This window comes from Kogia breviceps, chromosome 12 (assembly GCF_026419965.1).
Source record: "Kogia breviceps isolate mKogBre1 chromosome 12, mKogBre1 haplotype 1, whole genome shotgun sequence".
NCBI lineage: Eukaryota > Metazoa > Chordata > Mammalia > Artiodactyla > Physeteridae > Kogia > Kogia breviceps.
Genome location: NC_081321.1, coordinates 13,841,196 through 13,858,821, shown reverse-complemented (window position 1 = coordinate 13,858,821; position 17,626 = coordinate 13,841,196). Strand labels below are relative to the sequence as shown.

The 17,626-nt window shown below is 38.2% G+C and overlaps 2 protein-coding genes across 2 annotated transcripts in view; one reads left to right on the top strand and one right to left on the bottom strand.

Annotated features, from left to right (window-relative positions):
• Positions 1-12,110: 12,110 nt before the first annotated feature.
• CAPZA3 (capping actin protein of muscle Z-line subunit alpha 3) lies at positions 12,111-13,010 on the bottom strand. The gene has a single exon (XM_059082735.2). The coding sequence runs from the start codon at positions 13,008-13,010 to the stop codon at positions 12,111-12,113; it is 900 nt and encodes a 299-aa protein (XP_058938718.1).
• Positions 13,011-13,497: 487 nt separating this feature from the next.
• PLCZ1 (phospholipase C zeta 1) overlaps positions 13,498-17,626 on the top strand; it is a 45,322-nt gene continuing 41,193 nt past the window's right edge. The window contains exons 1-2 of the mRNA XM_059081578.1: positions 13,498-13,520; positions 14,876-15,035. Of these exons, the coding sequence (XP_058937561.1) occupies positions 13,498-13,520; positions 14,876-15,035 (183 nt within the window). The remainder of the gene's footprint in view (positions 13,521-14,875; positions 15,036-17,626) is intronic.

Below are 17,626 nucleotides of genomic sequence, written 5' to 3'. Positions count from 1 at the left end.
TACGTCTAATTTGACTAAATAGTGCCAGACTGCTTTGAGAATAGCAGCTTTTGTTTAAACTCCCACCAGCAATAATGTATGAGAGTTCATACACACACACACACAGAGGCATATACACACATGTACATGCACATATGGACTTGCACACTTGTACATATACACAAATACACATCTTTACTAGAATTTACTTAAACCAACTTCTAATTTTTTGCCTTTTTTTAATAGCTGTAACATAAAACTAATGGTGGTTTTAATTTTCATTTCTTTGATTGTTGCATATGTTTTTCTTTGTATTTGTTTTGGATTTCCTGTACTGTAGATTGCCTGTTTATATACTTTGCCCATTTTAAAATTAGGATTGCCGTCTCTGGCTGACTTAAGCAGCTTCTTCTGTCAAACTGAGTGTGTTAACAGAAGAAGGATAAGATTTACTTCTCTTCTTTATAGCTTCCCACTCAAGACCTGTGTAATTTTACCATTCATCAACCAAGTGAAGATAATTTTTAAAGATCTGTTAAAATTATGAGCATTAATGTTAAGTTGATTTATTAAGAAGTGGTACAGTTGTTTTTTCTTCTTCTTTTTTTTTTTTTTAATCCTATCCATTTGTAGGCAACTTGGCAATATAAATAGGAATGGAGCTGTTAAGACTTTCTTTGTTAGGACACCTTCCTTCAATTATCAGAAGGTAAAGGGAAAATAAAATTTGCATCTGATCCCACTTCTGCATAATGAACAGCTAATCATCTGCTCCACTGTGATAGAAATGGAAGTGGAGCTTTCCAAGCATCCTCTCTGAAATTAGGTGTTGCTCAAGCTCATCCTTTGGATCCAGCCCCTCATATATACTCCTTCTAATTTCTGTCTTATGGACTTAGGAATAATAGAGAAAATAGAACAAAATGTTAAAATAACCTGGACCAGGACTATAGTGTTAATTAATGCTGCATGATTTTGAAAAAGGCACTCAGATTCTCAGGGCCTCATTTCAGTTTCCCAATCTATAAAGGAAGAAATAAAGCCGTATGATGGTTAACGGTCTCTTAGCCAAAAACCAAAACCAAAGTCAAAAATATTATTGAACTCTTCAAATTATTTCCAAACTTATAAGGACTTACCAGCAGAAACCTTTAACATGAATTTTTCAAGACAAGAATGGAATCAGTTGTAAGGAAACACCCAGTGTAAGGGAGAGTTCTTTGTAGAGTATATAATGACTAATGAAAATATATTAACACTGTAGATAAATAACCATTACCTAATAGCCTTGACATTACTCTATAATGGATTTTTGAGCACATGTGTCATATTTTTATGTCAGAATTCTAAAGCCCATTACATACGAATAGAAATTCTTAACTCCCTGAAGATATGTATGGACCTCTTATGTAAAATGGTTACTTTTTAGCCTACACTAGACTTTCTGTGTTCGGTGGAATGTTAGTAAGTTTTACTTGAAAGAGGACCCCCTGAATAAACATATTTGTTCAGCAAATATTTATTCCCTACCATGTGTCAGCTATTATTTAGGTGCTAACGATGTTCTGGTAAATAATATAAACAAGGGTTGGTATTCTAGTGTAGGAAAGCAGAATCTTAAAAATTCAAATTGTGATGGTTACTATGAAGGAAATAAAGCTGGTGATGTGGGACAACTGGGAAGGGCCAATTCTCGAGAAGAGTTTCAGAAAGATGATATTTGAGCTGAGGCTTGAAGGATGAAGAGAAGCTAATGACAAGAAGAGCTGAAGGACATGTTTTTAAGCAGAGGAAACGTCAAGTACCAGTCCTTCATGTAGGAAAGGGCTTGGCAAGGAAAAGGCAGAGAAGGAAGCCTAGTGAACAAAAGAGTGGTGGGTAAGGAGGAGAGTGGTGGTTGATAGGGTTTGAGAATGCAGCTCAGGCTAGAGGTCATAAGGCCTTGTGGACCAATATATGAAGATTGGACTTTAAGAACATTAAACCCATTGGTATGCTTTAGGGATAAGCAGGGAATCAATTTATGTTCTTAAAAGCTCATTTTGGCTACTTTGTTGGAATGGTTATGAGTCCAAGAGTGGAAGCAGAGATGTCAATTAGGAGGATATTGCAGTACTCCTGTGAGACAGGATGGCGCCATGGTCTACAGTAGTAGCAGCCGTGGTGGAGGGAAGTAGACAGATATTCTTTTAGAGGTCAAGCTCATAGACCTTGCAGATAGGTTAGATATGGATGGTGAGGGGAAAAGGGAGGAATCAAAAATGATTCCAGAAAATACTCAACTAAATAATTTTTTTAGTGGCAGACTATCTCTGAGTTTTTAATGTACATTGAGACTCTCCAAGTGGGGCATACACAACATATTCGAACTTCTTTGTCCATGAAATCCCAGGCACATCCTTTGTCCCTGCATTTTTAGATTGACATTCACCTCTTGGAGCCTTGAAAATTAAAATATCTAGTGGAAAAGGTATCTATTTAAAAGAAAGATTAATAGAGTTTATTTTCTTCCTTCAATGTATTCATTTGTTTAACCATCCATCTACATATTCAGCAAATATCTACTAAACACTCATTATGTTTCAGAGTCTGTAATGGGATTACCAAAGTCAGTAAGATAGGATCCTTGAGGCTACATCTATAAAGAAATATTTTTTGAAGATTAATTTAAAAGAAGGAATTGAGTGACGGGAAGATAAAAAGGAAGCAGAGTTAGTAATAGGTCCATGAAAATATTTTGCAAAAGAATTTTGGAAGAGAGCTGAATAAATTTGCAGTAACATAAGGGAGGATCTTGGGACTGCAGTCCCTTGGAAAGGAGGAAGTTGAGACACATATATGGATAGGCTAGGCCAGGTCAGCTTGTTCTACAAAGTCCAGAAGGGTTTGATATGCAGTGTTCTTGGGTGAAATGAATAGTGTAACTATGGATGTTGGCAAGTGGTTAGAAGTACATCCTAGGCCAAGCTAAGTTAATGCAACTTAACTCAAAATTTCCAGTCAAATTCCCTGTGAATAGATGTGTGCTGAGAGTCAATGGTGGTCCCAACAAAATGTATTGAATGGTACCATGTAACTATAAAGAGCCACTGTCATCATATCTTCTATACTGTGAGGTCTTGCCATTAGAAATTATGGCGCACTGCAAGAATTTCTAGAAATTCTGAGGAGATCAGTTTGACCTGTGAGTTTCAGTGCTAGACATGGTGAATTTAATTCCAAACAAACGCTACAGACCCTTCTTGAACTTTAGGCATGTGCTATGCTATAATAATAGTTTGGCAAAAGAGTCCTGATTTTCCTTAATTGTTATTTTCTAATAAATCCAGAAGAATTTGAGCTTTGTTGAAGATTTTTTATCCAAGAATGAGGTATAAAAAGAAGTACTGATGTGAACATAGGAAATACTCATTAGGAAATATTGGGATACTGTTCAGGTATCTCTACTAAAGAATATAATGTTTATGGAATTTTCCCCTTACTTCACTCTCTCATGCCATGACTCCCTCTGAACAGAGGGCTGCATTTGCATGCTGTTAGGGTCACAGATCACGTTCCTAGGGAATAAAAAAAATGGATCTGTCGAATTAGTAAATCCTATTCACACCATAAATTCTTTTTTATTCATATGAGTTTGGAGCATGAACATGGTGCTTGCAAAGTGAGGGCACTTTACATATTCTAAGATAAGAATGAAAAGTGACTAGGGAGATAAGAACAGTATGATAAGCGTTACATTTATGTAATAAAATTAATTCAGGAAACCTGTTGCATTTATAACCTAGAAGAGGTTGTCCTTTTTCAAGGGAGTTAAAATGGGCTGAAATATATAGAAAAATTACTTAAAATCCTTCCAAACACATTTTTTATGTAGCTCTACAAAATATATTTATTTATTTAAAATAATGACTTATCTAAGTGAACAAAAGCATACACTGAGTAAATGCCAGATGTTCATCATACTAAAATAAAAGTCCTGCCTGGTATCAGAAATCGCCTTCAGATGAATGAACATGTATCCATATCTTCCATTTGCCCCTCCAGATCTGTTCTCTTTCCTTCACCCCCCCTACTATTGGCCTTGGGAGGCAGATGTGCATAGGCAATTAATGGACTCCCTTGCCCTCTCATTTTTTATTGGGTTTGCCAGTGGAGAGCTCTGACAGAAGACAGAAGTAGGAGAAGAATATTTATGCCCTTGACTCTCTTCCTGGGGGGTTTCCTTGGGCTGGAACGTTCCTCCACAGAAGGGTATAGCCCTTCTTCTGGTGACCCATTATATTGACTCCTCCTTCCAGGTTCTAGTGACTGCTCCCTAACCTTGACCTAAAGATGTAAACTGCTCTCATATTATTTCGCTGTGCCTTGTGTTCCCACATCTTTGTGAATAATCCCTTCATTATACTCTCTTTGAACTGTCATATCTGTATTTGTCATCTGTTTCCTGTTGGGACATTGATTGATTAAATCTGAAAATAAATCTTGTTCCTGGAGCCTCCTTAAGGGATCTATCTTCATTTGACATATAATAAGATCTCAAGAATGTATTGCCAGGAAAATACAGTGTAGGAATTATATTCTTATCATATGCCAGACACTATGAAAGATCTTTAAAATGCAGAACTGTATTTCCAAATCAGAGACATTTGTAAATTAGAATTCCTGAAAGATAGAGAGCTTTGGTTGGATTGAGCAATGATTCTTCAGACACTCTTATCTTTAGGAAATGTTGCTTGTGAAGCTCTGGCCAACCTGAGAGACTTACGGAAGCTCTCCTCTCTTCAACATTTATTTATTCGTGAATGATTTATTTCTCACACATTGTATGTAAAACATCATGCATTTAACCCGTATTTAACAAATGGAAAAATTGGGTATCAAAGAAGTCATATATTTTATCCTTGCCTTATGTCACAAAAGTAGTAATTGGTAGAATCAGGACTTGAACTTTGATATTCTAACTCAAAATTTCATAGATTTCCATTACACTGTGTATGAATGAAACAAAAAATCCCTTCCTTAGTATATTAAGAGTAACAGGACAAACACACAAGTCTAATATTCAAATTAGGATGGAAAAGTTTAAAGGCAAAATTAGAGCTAGAAGGTGTTTACGTATAGGAAATGTAGAGAGCACTTTTGGTGAAGCTTCCCTTAGGCTTTTTGGAAAAGGTGGTTAAGTCCAGTCCTAAAGTCCAGTTTAGCCATGTTAGATCCATGGAAGATATAGAGTCACTCAGGTCATGGGGGACCTTGGAATGCTAAGCCAGGGAATTTGAAATGGATCTCCTAGTCAATAGGTATTGTTTAAAGGTATTTGATCAAGATTGTGAGTAACATCAATGAATAATCAGTTAAGGTTTATGAAAATTAATTTGGCAGAACTTCAGAGAATAAATTGGAGATTTAAGAAAGAAAATAAAGGCAGGCCCGTTAGAAAACTTGATACATGAGAAGTGACAAAAATTAATGATAAGGTGACAAAGGGAATAAATAAGAAAAATGCAGGAACAGAAATAAAAAGATGCAGTGACTAATTGGATTTTAGGAAATAGGAAAGAAGTTGAAGATGCCTGAAGTTTTGACCTTGAATTAATGGTAAGATAGTGCTTCTAAGAGCAGGAAAAAAAAAAAAAAGAAAGTAATTTTCTTGAAGGAGAGAGAGGTAGGAAAGAATAAAAACTTAGTTCTGAAAATGTTGATTTTGACACTGTAAGGTAGAACTTGTAGGTAATATTGGAATGTAGAAATGAAACACAAAGTCAAGTTGATTGGAGTCATCTGTATGATTATTTAGTAGATGTCTTGTCTTCATTTATAGAACATGGGTGGTCAGGGTTGGAGGGATGGTGGGAGGGAGTGTGGACCAAGGAGGAGCAGTGTCAAGACAGGATATTCTTGGACGTCAAGTCAAACTGGGAGATGTGTTTATGCAAAGCTGCTCTGGCAGAGTGTGGTCAAGGTTGTATCTTAGAATATAATGCTTAGTGACAAGTTCAATAATAACATAAAAATAAAAAAATAATTAGCAAGTTTGGTAGCTAAGAGGGAAGAGAAAAAGATGCATATGCTATAAAAAATACTGTTTTGAAGAGCTACTTAGTCATAGGTATATGGATAGTGAGTATCCAGTACTGTTGTACCTGAATATTGTGATGAATATTGTGAAGAATAGGGTGGTTGCTGAAAACCTTGGTGAATGAGGGTGATCATGTAAAAAGAAGAGGATGAAGAACTTAAGTTTGGAGCATGCCTATGTTTGAGCGTGGGGTACAGTGGGGGAGGAAAAATGAAAAGAATCAGAGAAGGAGGATACTAAGATGCAGTTACAACTGAGGAAAGAAAAGTTTTTCAGGATAAAGAAATAGTCAAGTTCCCATGATGCTAACTGACGGAAGGTCATTGAAATGAACAATGATGATATTGAAAACTTTCGAGAATGGATTTTCAATATACTGTTGGACTGGAAGGCAGAAGGTGCAGAGTTAAGGCAGCACGATGTGGTGTAAAGGGCAGGAGTTCTGAAGTGCGACAGACCTGAACTGGAATCCCAGTTCTGTTACTTGCTAACTGTATCAATTTGGCAAAATTACTTAAGAATATTCTTAGTTTCCTAAGCTGTAAAAAATAATTCCCAGTTGTATGATTCTTATAAGGATTCAATGAGGCAGGTGAAATTGCTTGGTATAATGCCTAGAACATAGAAGACTCTTAATTAAATCCATTCCTTTAAGAAAATATTAAGTGGTAAGGAAGCAGAAAAAAATTAAGAATAGGATAATCTTTTGAGAAGTTTCATGGTGAAAGGACCTGAGAGATTCGTAGGGAAGATTTTTTTAGGATGATTGGAACTGAGTATGTTTGCTTATAGAGGAGAGGAACCAAGAGGGGATAAAGAAAGTGAGGGGTCAAGAATAAAAAATAGCTGATGAATCAAGAGCCTGGATGACAGAAGATCAAGGATTTAGGATCAGGTGCACAGGAAGAAGAATTAGTCTCAGAAAGGAACTTACACGCTTTGGTGACTCTTTGGAAGGAGAAGACAATAAATATGTTTTTAATTGCAGAGAAAAGAAGCTGTAGGAGCTCTTTTTGAAAGCATGTGTCTCCTTAGTAAAGAACAAAGTCATTTACTAAGTGAAAGAATGATGAAGTAGAGCTTGAGTAGAGCAGAAAAATTTGAAAGCATATCATGAAGAAGGTCACGGGAGTCAATAGAAAAGAATAAATTGATTGCTCATCAGGAATGAAAGATCAGTGACTGATGTGGAGTTGAGATAAGTAGGTTTTGTAAGCAGACAGGGTAGGGGGTCCCCGGGGAAAGAAAACCAGGTGTAGCTTTCTTGACATAAGAGAAGTCATATTTTGCCTAAGGCATTTTGTGATCTAAGCCTGGCCACATGCTTGCCCTTGTCTCAGCAATTCATTATCTTTTTTTGGTACGCGGGCCTCTCTCTGTCGTGGCCTCTCCCGTTGCGGAGCACAGGCTCCGGACGCGCAGGCCCAGCGGGCACGGCTCACGGGCCCAGCCGCTCCGCGACATGTGGGATCTTCCTGGACTGGGGCACGAACCCGTGTCCCCTGCATCTGCAGGCGGACTCTCAACCACTGCGCCACCAGGGAAGCCCAGCAATTCATTGTCTTAAGGGAACAAAAGAATGCCGAAACAAGCGATTGTTATCAGACAAGAGAAGTAACAATCGCAAAGATAACTTATTAGACACCCAGTTCTCTTTCAATGGTAAAGACTAGCCTAAAGCACAGTCTAGAGCTGTTTGCAGAATTTAAATCCCCCCTCAACCATCAGATCAACTGGAATCTAAGGGGTGATGAGGTTGACCTTTTCTGACCCTCCTGGCATTACTTCAATCAACTAAAGCTTGGACTCAGTGGACCTCTGCCCCAATTCTATGCTGAATTCTCCTCTGCTCAAGCCCCTCTTGAATATGCATGTACCATTAGCTTAAAGCTTCCCAATTTTGCTGTCCAGGGAGACACTGCTTTGGGAAGGATCCCTGGTGTTCTCCTTAATTGCTGAAAGTAATAAGAAATCCTTCCTTATCCAGATCTTTGGCTTGGTTGTGTCTATTGGCTTGATACCCACCAAGAGGCTAACCCAGTTTTCACATAACAAAGGGAGTAGTTGGGTCTTGTACACTGTGGTGAAGGTCCCAACAAAGAAGGAAGATTGAAGCCTGTTTTAACTTCAAGGCAAGCCTGAGGCTAAGGCATATCCCAGGACAGCCGGGACTCACCCTGACATAGGGGGAAGTTGCAGGGTGTACACCGCTCCACGGATCTCTGAGCAGAACATGAGATGGTCATTTGACTAACACTCCGGACTAGTGCCCCAAAGGGAAGGGCAAAAAATCTTTGACAGAGGATCATGTAAAATTGACAAAAAATACTGTACATGACTTTTGGAGAACTTGATTTTCTTCAGCTTGTTGGAGGAAACATCTCTCTCCATTTGGAGTGGGAAAAGAGCAAAGGTTTTCATCAGAGCAGGAGGCAGCCAATAGCAGCTTCAGAATGCAATCAACTGCCTTATAATGAAGAGTCCCAACCTCAGCCTTGGGAATCGGCAGAGGAATACATCGTTCCTAAAGAGACAGCAAGTGGGCTTCCCTGGTGGCGCAGTTGTTGGGGGTCCGCCTGCCGGAGCGGGGGGCGCGGGTTCGTGCCCCGGTCCGGGGGGATCCCGCGTGCCGCGGAGCGGCTGGGCCCGTGGGCCGTGGCCGCTGGGCCTGCGCGTCCGGAGCCTGTGCTCTGCGGCGGGAGAGGCCACGGCAGTGAGAGGCCCGCATATCACAAAAAAAAAAAAAAAAAAAAAAAAAAAAAAAAAAAAAAAAAAAGAGACAGCAAGTAGTTATGGTTTACAAAGTCTTAAGGCTAATTAAGCCTACCGTGCTTTATGCATCTATTAACATGATTTATTTGTTCATTTGCTCATTAATTCACTGAGTACCTACCATATGACAGACAATAATGGACTAGATGGATACTTGGGATAGACAAGGTCCAGATTCTGATGGAGCTAACATTCCAGCTGGAAATAGGATTGGGGGAGAGAATACTGGAATATTAAAAAAATATCACACTGAGTCTTCAGAATCTGAAGGATTTTGTGTGTATGTGTGTATATGCCTGGGCACATAGTACAGGTTTAAATATAAGAGTGTGTGTGTGTGTGTGTGTGTGTGTGTGTGTGTGTGTGTGTGTGTGAGTGATAAATGTTCTGAGAAAAGGTAGTAACTGTAGATTTTCCTGGCTATGCCAGCCTCCATATAAAGAAAGTAACTACCAAATAATATTGTTGTGGGAATGCTTTTAGGTATAGGGTAGCATAAGCTAGTGAAATACCTTTTTTACTCATTTTGTTTTAAGGTTTGTTGCCTATCAAAGAAAAAATTTGATATTCAGTATTGTCAGGATTACTGTGGTGAGCTAGATACTTTTATGCTACCAACTGGATTATAAATTGTTAAATCTTTCTGGAAAGCAATTTGGCAATATGTATTAAGAGCATTAATATGTTCATATGTTTTCAACATGTGATTATAGGGAATTTATCTTAAGGGAAATAATGTAAAATGTGAGCAAAGCTTTATGCACAGAGATACTATAGCCTAATTAATAAAAAAATAAAATGCTAAAATTTTTAAGTATGCATGAATAGAGAAATGGTTGTCTTGGTACATGAATATCATGTAAATAATTAAAATTATATGCTCAAGGGGTTTTAATGATATGGGACAATATTTATGATATAGGAGGTTATATAAAAAGAACAGGATATAAATTTTTATATGCTATATACCCTTAATATTTAAAACAATTCCATAAAATTGGATGGAAGGAAATTGGCCAACATGCTTTATACTTTAAGCATTTTCTATGATTTGCACATGTGACTTTTATATCCAGAAATACCAATAAATATTTTTAAAACCCTGTGTTAAAGTGGGTGTTAAATGCTTCTGTGATTGTTCCATAAAACATTAAGCCTTACTCTGGAATGATCTGGAAAATCAACACATATATAACCATAATATCAATTCAAATTTTTGCAAAAGAATTTGTCAGATGGGTATATTTTAGGGCAATGAGAGCAATTTTCTTTGCTGTTTTTCTTTAGAAAGATTTTTCTTAACTTTTTGACATGACAGATGAAGGCCTGTCCTTGGTCTGTGCATGGTGAACCCAGTGAAGTAGTAGAAATGGCCTTTAATGGACAATAGGAAATGATTTCAATTACTAGAAATCAAAGGTGTGTTAGTTGAAGATTAGAACAATATATCTTTTTTTTTTTTTTTTTTTTTTTTTTGTGGTACGCGGGCCTCTCACTGTCGTGGTCTCTCCCGTTGCGGAGCACAGGCTCCGGACGCGCAGCCTCAGCGGCCATGGCTCACGGGACCAGCCGCTCCGCGGTATGTGGGATCTTCCCGGACCGGCGCACGAACCCGTGACCCCTGCATCAGCAGGCGGATTCTCAACCACTGCGCCACCAGGGAAGCCCTAGAACAATATATCTTAAAATGTGGTCCTAGAGTCCCTCTCATTGGAATCATCACCAATAATTGTTTAAAATGTAGATTTTTCTGACCTATTAAATCAGAATCTGAGGATGGGTACTGGAAAGTTATAGTTTTAATGATACACCCTAGGTAATCCTCCTGAGATTCTCTAAGATCTACAAGTTGAGGACATTTTTGCCTAGGATCCTTAATAAACACTTGCTCCAATGTTTTTTAAGTAAAATTAGACCTTTTTTCAATTGCGTGGATCCAAACTATAAAGCACTTTGCTTCCCTGATAAGTTGGATTTGGGGGCTGGGGCCCATCTGCTGCTTGACTGCAGTCTTATTAGAGAGGTTTAGATTTGGATTTCTTTGAGAGCAGACACAAGTGGTCAGTAACATTGCTGGGACTAGTGATAGGGGACAGCTTGGCTAGAAAACAGCAGCCCACCAGTTCCAGTTCCTTTGGGGTTATCCTTTGGGTGAAATGCTTGCCTAGGGCATTTAAGTCATTGCAGGGTAGAGTTCACAAGTCTCAAGGAAACAGGCCTCCACAGAGAGCTGCAATACCCTAGAGGTTAAGAGTGTTAGAGGTAGTCACACCTACCACCTACTATGTGCCTGGGTGAAGTAACCAACTCAGGTCTTAGATTCTTCTCATGTAAAATGGGGTTATTACTAGTAGCAGCCTAATGATGAAAAATTGTGTGTAAATCATCTAGCACAAGGTCTAGCATGAAATAAGCACTTACATATGCTTGTAGTGATGACTTCACAAGAGCTGGACTATATAAGCTTGGGAGTCAAGCTTTTCCAGTTGATTCTTCGAAGACCATGTTAGGTATCAGAAAAGCCTGAGGACTGGAGTAATTCCAGATTATTGTGTGTGTGGGGGGGGGTGGTGGCTATGGGTCCAATAGTCCTTCATATGAGCTAGACTTTTGAGATCTGTTGGTTTCATGGAACATCCAACCTTAATGTTACTTATTGAAATCTACCCCCTCAGGATTGGTGTAGGACTGAACTGAGTTAGGTGAAGTATCATTCGCAGAATGACTTTCATTTGCATACCTTCTCCAGTTACGAAGAAGGTCAAAAGTCATTCCCGCACACACACACAAACACACACACATACACAGCCTTAACCCTGGCCACCTCTATTAATACTTCTGGGGTGCCACATTCTATAAAGCCATTTTAGGTTCTAAAAGTGTTTCTGGCTTTATGATGGTCCCTACCATGAAATACATTTCCAGCATCATTTTCTTGGCTTACTGGTAAATATTCCTTGAATAAAATGATTTGGTAGACTTGTCCCTAATTTAAACTTGCATCTGGAATTCCCTGGAGGTCCAGTGGTTTAGGACTCTGTGCTTTCACTGCCGAAGGCTCAGGTTCAATCCCTGGTCGGGGAACCAAGTTCCCACAAGCTGTGTGATGTGACCAACCATCCCCCCATCAAAGAAACAAAAACAAAACAACCCAAAACTTGCATCTGCAAAGTGACAGGCATGTCTAGTGGCTTCTCAACTTTAGGCAAATAACCTCTGCCACCCTCCCCGCCCCGCTGAAACAAAGTAATCAGGTCAAGACAGTTACCATGAGCAACCTTTATATAATCCAGTTGCATAACAGACTTCTTGAATAAATGACGTATCCTAATTTAGGGTACATCACCAGATTCAAGTCAGAGAGTATCCTCTGCCAGTCAATATGAGTGCGGGTGACTGGAAGATCTCTTCGAAGAATTCTTCTTAAGGCTTCGTTTGATAACTCCTGTAATTCTTCTAAGACTGCAGCTTGAAATTTATTCTCTTGCTCTTCCACAAGCCTCGCGAAATTTAGAGCCAGTTGAGCTTGGTTAACTACTTCCAAGCTTTCTTTCAGGTCCTTGGAGATTTCGACATGAAGGTTGACACACCTGAAGAAGTGAGCTTGCACAAAAATTCTCCCTGTTACCTGGGTTAGAAATGGATTGACTTGGAAAATCCATTTCGATTTCCAAAGGCCATTCCAGTAATCTCCCGTTTCGTAGCTGTGATCTTCAATGCAAGCGATCAAGAACTCTTTGTTTTTCACCGTTTTTCTCAGCACATTGCAGTTCCCCTTTGGATAGTGGTCACTCACATACAGCTTTAAGGCGCACAGAACAACAGTCCTCAGGCACTCCATCTCATTCTGAATGATGCCGTGACTTTGGATGTCTTTTAACTGGTTTTGAAGCAGGTCGAATTTGAAAGAAAGTTTGCTCTGGTAGTCAAAAAATCGGTAGTCACCCACTACATTGTGGTGAGACAGGAGGACCGCATTCCCATCTATGGAGAGTGGGACGTAATATTTTTGGCAGTGTTGGTGGCCTGCACACTCACCTAGATGGTGCATGAGTTTTTCATCACGGATAAGCAGACAGAGATCATCAAAGGCACTTACAAATTCCCCTGGAGGAGCCTGTATTAACAGTCTGAGAATTACCTTTTCTTTCTCTTTCTTACTCAGATCGCTAAGTGACATGTTTGGTTGTAGCAGAAGCAGAGCTTCTGAAATAAAGAGTGTTCAAAGATGAGAAAACATTCCATGGGACAGCCTTCCCATCAAGGTGTTACACATTCAGCTTAAGATTACCATGTCTGACCATGAGAAAACAGGTTGTCTGGCAAGCTCTGAGTCTCCTGATGAAGTCATAAAGAAGCTTTCTCTATGAAGTATGGAACTTTCAATGATGTCACATTAGGTGTTCAGACCAAAAGAAAAACATGCTAGTCACCTGACAGTGTGGTGCCCAGCCAACCAGCTATAAGAATTTTGAAGATTTTAAGAACTTAGCCTCCAGAGCAGCCTTCTTCAAAAGTAGTATGTCTCTGTGTGCGTTATATGTTGTCAGGGATCTAGAGAAGCATCCCAGAGTTTCTAGAGAGTGTCTGGCAACCCTTTGCACCTTTGGGGGACCACAATAGCACTGATATATAATCAGGCCCTCAGAATAACTGTCCCCAACCCAATGGAAGCACGCTATGCTGAAAGGTTTGAGGGGTTTAAACAAAATAGTAAAAATAAAATGAGGTATGATGGCAGTTCATGGGAAAATGCCAGACAGCAAGAGATGCCTCATTTATAAACATTGTGGGTTTGGAAATGGTCAGAACATAAGCAAGAAACCAGAAAGTTTTAAGGGCAGTGAAGTGAAGAGACCACATGTTACATATGGTTTCTGTGGGATTTAAGTGTTGAGCTAACTCCAAAGAACAAAGGCAACAAACCACTGTGTTTTCTGCTTTCTTTCTAGCAAAGGGGCACTGGCATCAGTGGATGAGTTTCAAGAAATCCCTCTCCCGCAGAGGGGCAGAGTTAATTATATTTGGAACTTGTGGCAACTCATAATGGGGAGAAACTTCTAAGCAGGGAGAAACGGAACTACAGGTCATGAAAATATGGAGAACAAATATCCACTCAGAGTGCTTTCGGTTCCTATTTCCTCTTTCTTTTGATTTATCCCCTTTCCTTGATTCTTTTCTCATTCTTTTTGAAGAATCCTGAACTTAAGTTTCTCTCATTTAAGCAAAAACTGCTTCCTTCCCTTTCTGCCCTGAGCTTTTCTGAGTTTCCCTAGCTTCCTGTATCTTTTTCTTATAATAACACAAGCTTTGCCATATTAAGTCATTGCCATTAGTTTGAAGGGTTTCCAGTTATTTCTAACAATCTGAAATTGAGTGTCTTGTTGAACAATTTTTACCAGTACCTTTAATGATTTTATAGACTGTTGTATTAATTCTTCTTAACCTTTGTTTTTCAATTTGAAGTGTTCTAATTTTTGTAGTTTCTCTGTAGATAATAAGCAAGTTTGATTATTTTCATCTTCTCTTTCATACCAAAAGACACTCACCATGGCATTTTTTTTTTACTCTTTTTTATGGTCCTTAAAATGTTGCTTTTTGGGGGCATGCGTGTAGCCTGACATTTGGCTAATGTAGTGGTAATAATCATATCAGACATGGTTTGAACTCATTTAATGCCCCCGCCTTCTGGAAGTATTCATTTGACCACTTTTCAGATGAGGAAACTAATGCTGAGAGAGACCAAGTGTTGATGTTCAGCTGTCTCCCAAGTTCAAGTCTTCAGAAAATAGACTGTATTTCCCAAGTAATAGCTTGATTTCTCAAATGTTAATTTTTATTGTTTTCCTGTAATTTTTATTGTTATACCCTTTCATACCTTTACCACAGAGTAGTGCCTACTTAGTTTTTAAAAAATATTATTTATCATAAAATTGTTTTCTCATTTAAGTCTGAGATAGACTCTCCTCTGAAAATAAAAACGTTGAACTGAAGAGAGGTAAAATATTCTTTAGTCATTTTAAGTACTTAATGACTTTCTGTGAGAATTTCCTTAACTTCTTTTTTTGGTGTGCTTCGTACATGGTTTTTGTCCATGGTTCGGGAAGACTTTAAATATGGAAAAATTACTCTAGAAAAAACTCTGAAATTACTTGAAAAATTAGATATTCGGTACAGTACTGTTCATGTGAAGTATATTTTTAAGGTGAGATAATATCCGCCCTCTGAACATCCCACCCTAGGAAGGATTTAATCCAATATTGGAAAATGTCAATAACTACTTGGATGCTTTCTGAAGAAAATACATATGAAAGATTAGTCCCTTAAGAATTAATTATGCTAAATATATTTATAATCAAGACAAAGAGTTTAGGTAAGACATAAAGTGAGTTGTTGATAAAATTTGAAATCATGCCAGGTTCTTAGTTTAGAACAATCTGCTGAGAATGCAGGAATGTTCACATCAGATTAGGATTGGTCATCTGATTAGATCAAATCATACAAATGATGAAATGGTAAATGGATTGGATGATAGTGATTTATAGAAGGAATGGGCAATCTTCAGAAAAATTGCATTTTTCTCACCTCAAAGCAGACAAGCCATAAATTCTTTTGTTAAAAGAAGAATTAGTAGGAAGGGAACCTGGATCAAGTCTGTCACTAGAGGACAAAGGGAGAGATCATGAAAAAAAAAAAAGAAAAAACCAAGTGATAGCTGAGTTTTGCACTAAGAAGATGGCAAATTTCTTGGCGAGTCAGGCAAGAATACTAGACTGGCTGGCTCAGAGAGTTAGGAAGATAGGCATCCTGAATATGATTTTGTTTCTTGAAAGTGAGTAGCCAGATAACACAATCTGGTTGAAATTGTCACCAACTAATACAAACTGGGAAGCTTGTGTTACCTTACCTGCGAGCTACTCAGCTAGCCTGATATAGTTTTAGGGATGTTGGCAGACGCAGGTTTCCAGTTCAGAGAAAAAAGACAGCTTGGCACTCACAAAAATAGCAACTGCCAGAGTATCAACATTTTGGTGCCATTTCTCCTAGCCCTGTTCCCAAAGTGTGATGTGAGGAGGATCAGGTGACACGTGCACGTGTGGTGGGTGGCATTACCTGAGAGGGACCTCAAGTTTAGAAAGCCAGAGCTTTTATTATGGGCTGTAGGCCTGTCTGATCTTTGCCCTGGAGGCTGTCTTTATCATTATTATCCTGGACAGTAAACAAACCTGCAGTTTTCCTCTGGAGGGAGATACTATCTCTTCATTACGTAAACATCCTTGAAGAGCTAGTCCTGAAGAAAGGTGGTTGGTGCCTCTGCTTAGAAAATAAGCAGAAAAACACAGCAGACCCAACAAGCATTTTTCTCAATAAGATTTAGCCCTCATGTTTACTAACCACGAAGAGGAGGTTCAAAAAAGAAAAGCTGTACTTCTCAGGAGACTGCAGTAAAAGACAAAGAATTCAGAGCAGTTTCTATGAATCCAAGTAGCTTGTGCTGCAATAAGCTATCAGAATTTTAATCAATTCATGTCTATTACACAAGTGAAGAACACAAGTTTCTGTGAAAGACCTTTACACATAGAATTTTCCCCCAGTGGTATTGCCCAAAGGGAGAAACAGCTATGTGCTTTCAGGTTTAATGAAATTCACATTCAACACAATATAGAGGTAGTAATATGCTAAATCTGTATCAAATGTGAAACATTGAAAATCTTATTTAGTGATTATCAAGTTTCTTTGAATTATCTGCAAGATAGAGATAACTGTTTGAAATGCACTTGAGTAAAATGCATGCCATATTGAAAAGCGTCATGTAGAATGCTCAACAGTTATAACAAGTAAATAAATAGCTCATTAATTGAAGTTTATGATTATTTGGACGTAGCAGGACTGAAGGTCTATTTTGTTTAGCAAAACCTTTTTAAAGTAGCTATGAAAACAATGTTAATTATAGAAATTAGAGGGGCAGAGTTTGCTTAGAATACTTCAAAATACCCTTTAAAATGACCTCAAATACTTTAGAAGCATAAATTACATATAAACAAGGCTGATGATTATGATAAATCATTCTCTTCTATTAAAATAATCCCCCTAGGCCCTCTAATAGAAAATACATTTTTGCCTTAGGCTGAGTTGCTATGTATGCATTAAAGTGTTGATTAAGTAGTATGCTCACGGAAAGTGTATTGGCTAACTGAATTTTCTGGAAAGGTGAAGACTAAGTTTAAACATCTGACTCTTTTGCTTTAACTTTTGTTGCTAATCTTTCCGCACTTCAGGGTACACATTTTAGCCAGAGCAAATAAAATGAATCATAATGAATTTTTGTTTTTGGTGGCCACACACACAAAAAAAATGCTCAGCTGTTGTCATTAGCAAGCTCAATGGATGTGGAGATTGTTCAATCTATTAGATTCTAGTTGTATAGTACTTGGCAAGCCAGAAATCTCTGAGCAAATGTCTTAATCTGCAGAATGGGGATACTAATATAGTTATTTTGCAGGATGGTTCTGAATGTTAAATAAGATATCGTTTGTGAATGTACCTAGTACCAAGCTAGGCATAAAGTAGGCACTCGATAAATATTAGTTGAAGCTACTTCATGATCATTCAAAAAAATATAGAAAATTAACGTTACATTCATTGATTTCCTAAGAAGCTGACATAAATTCTGACATGAATTTATTTTCTAAGCTGAAATTTTATTATAAAATTTGAGTAAAGAACACATAAATTTATGACCCTGTCAAAATATTGTAAACTTCTTTTTACAAAATTAATTATTGAGTCATGGCT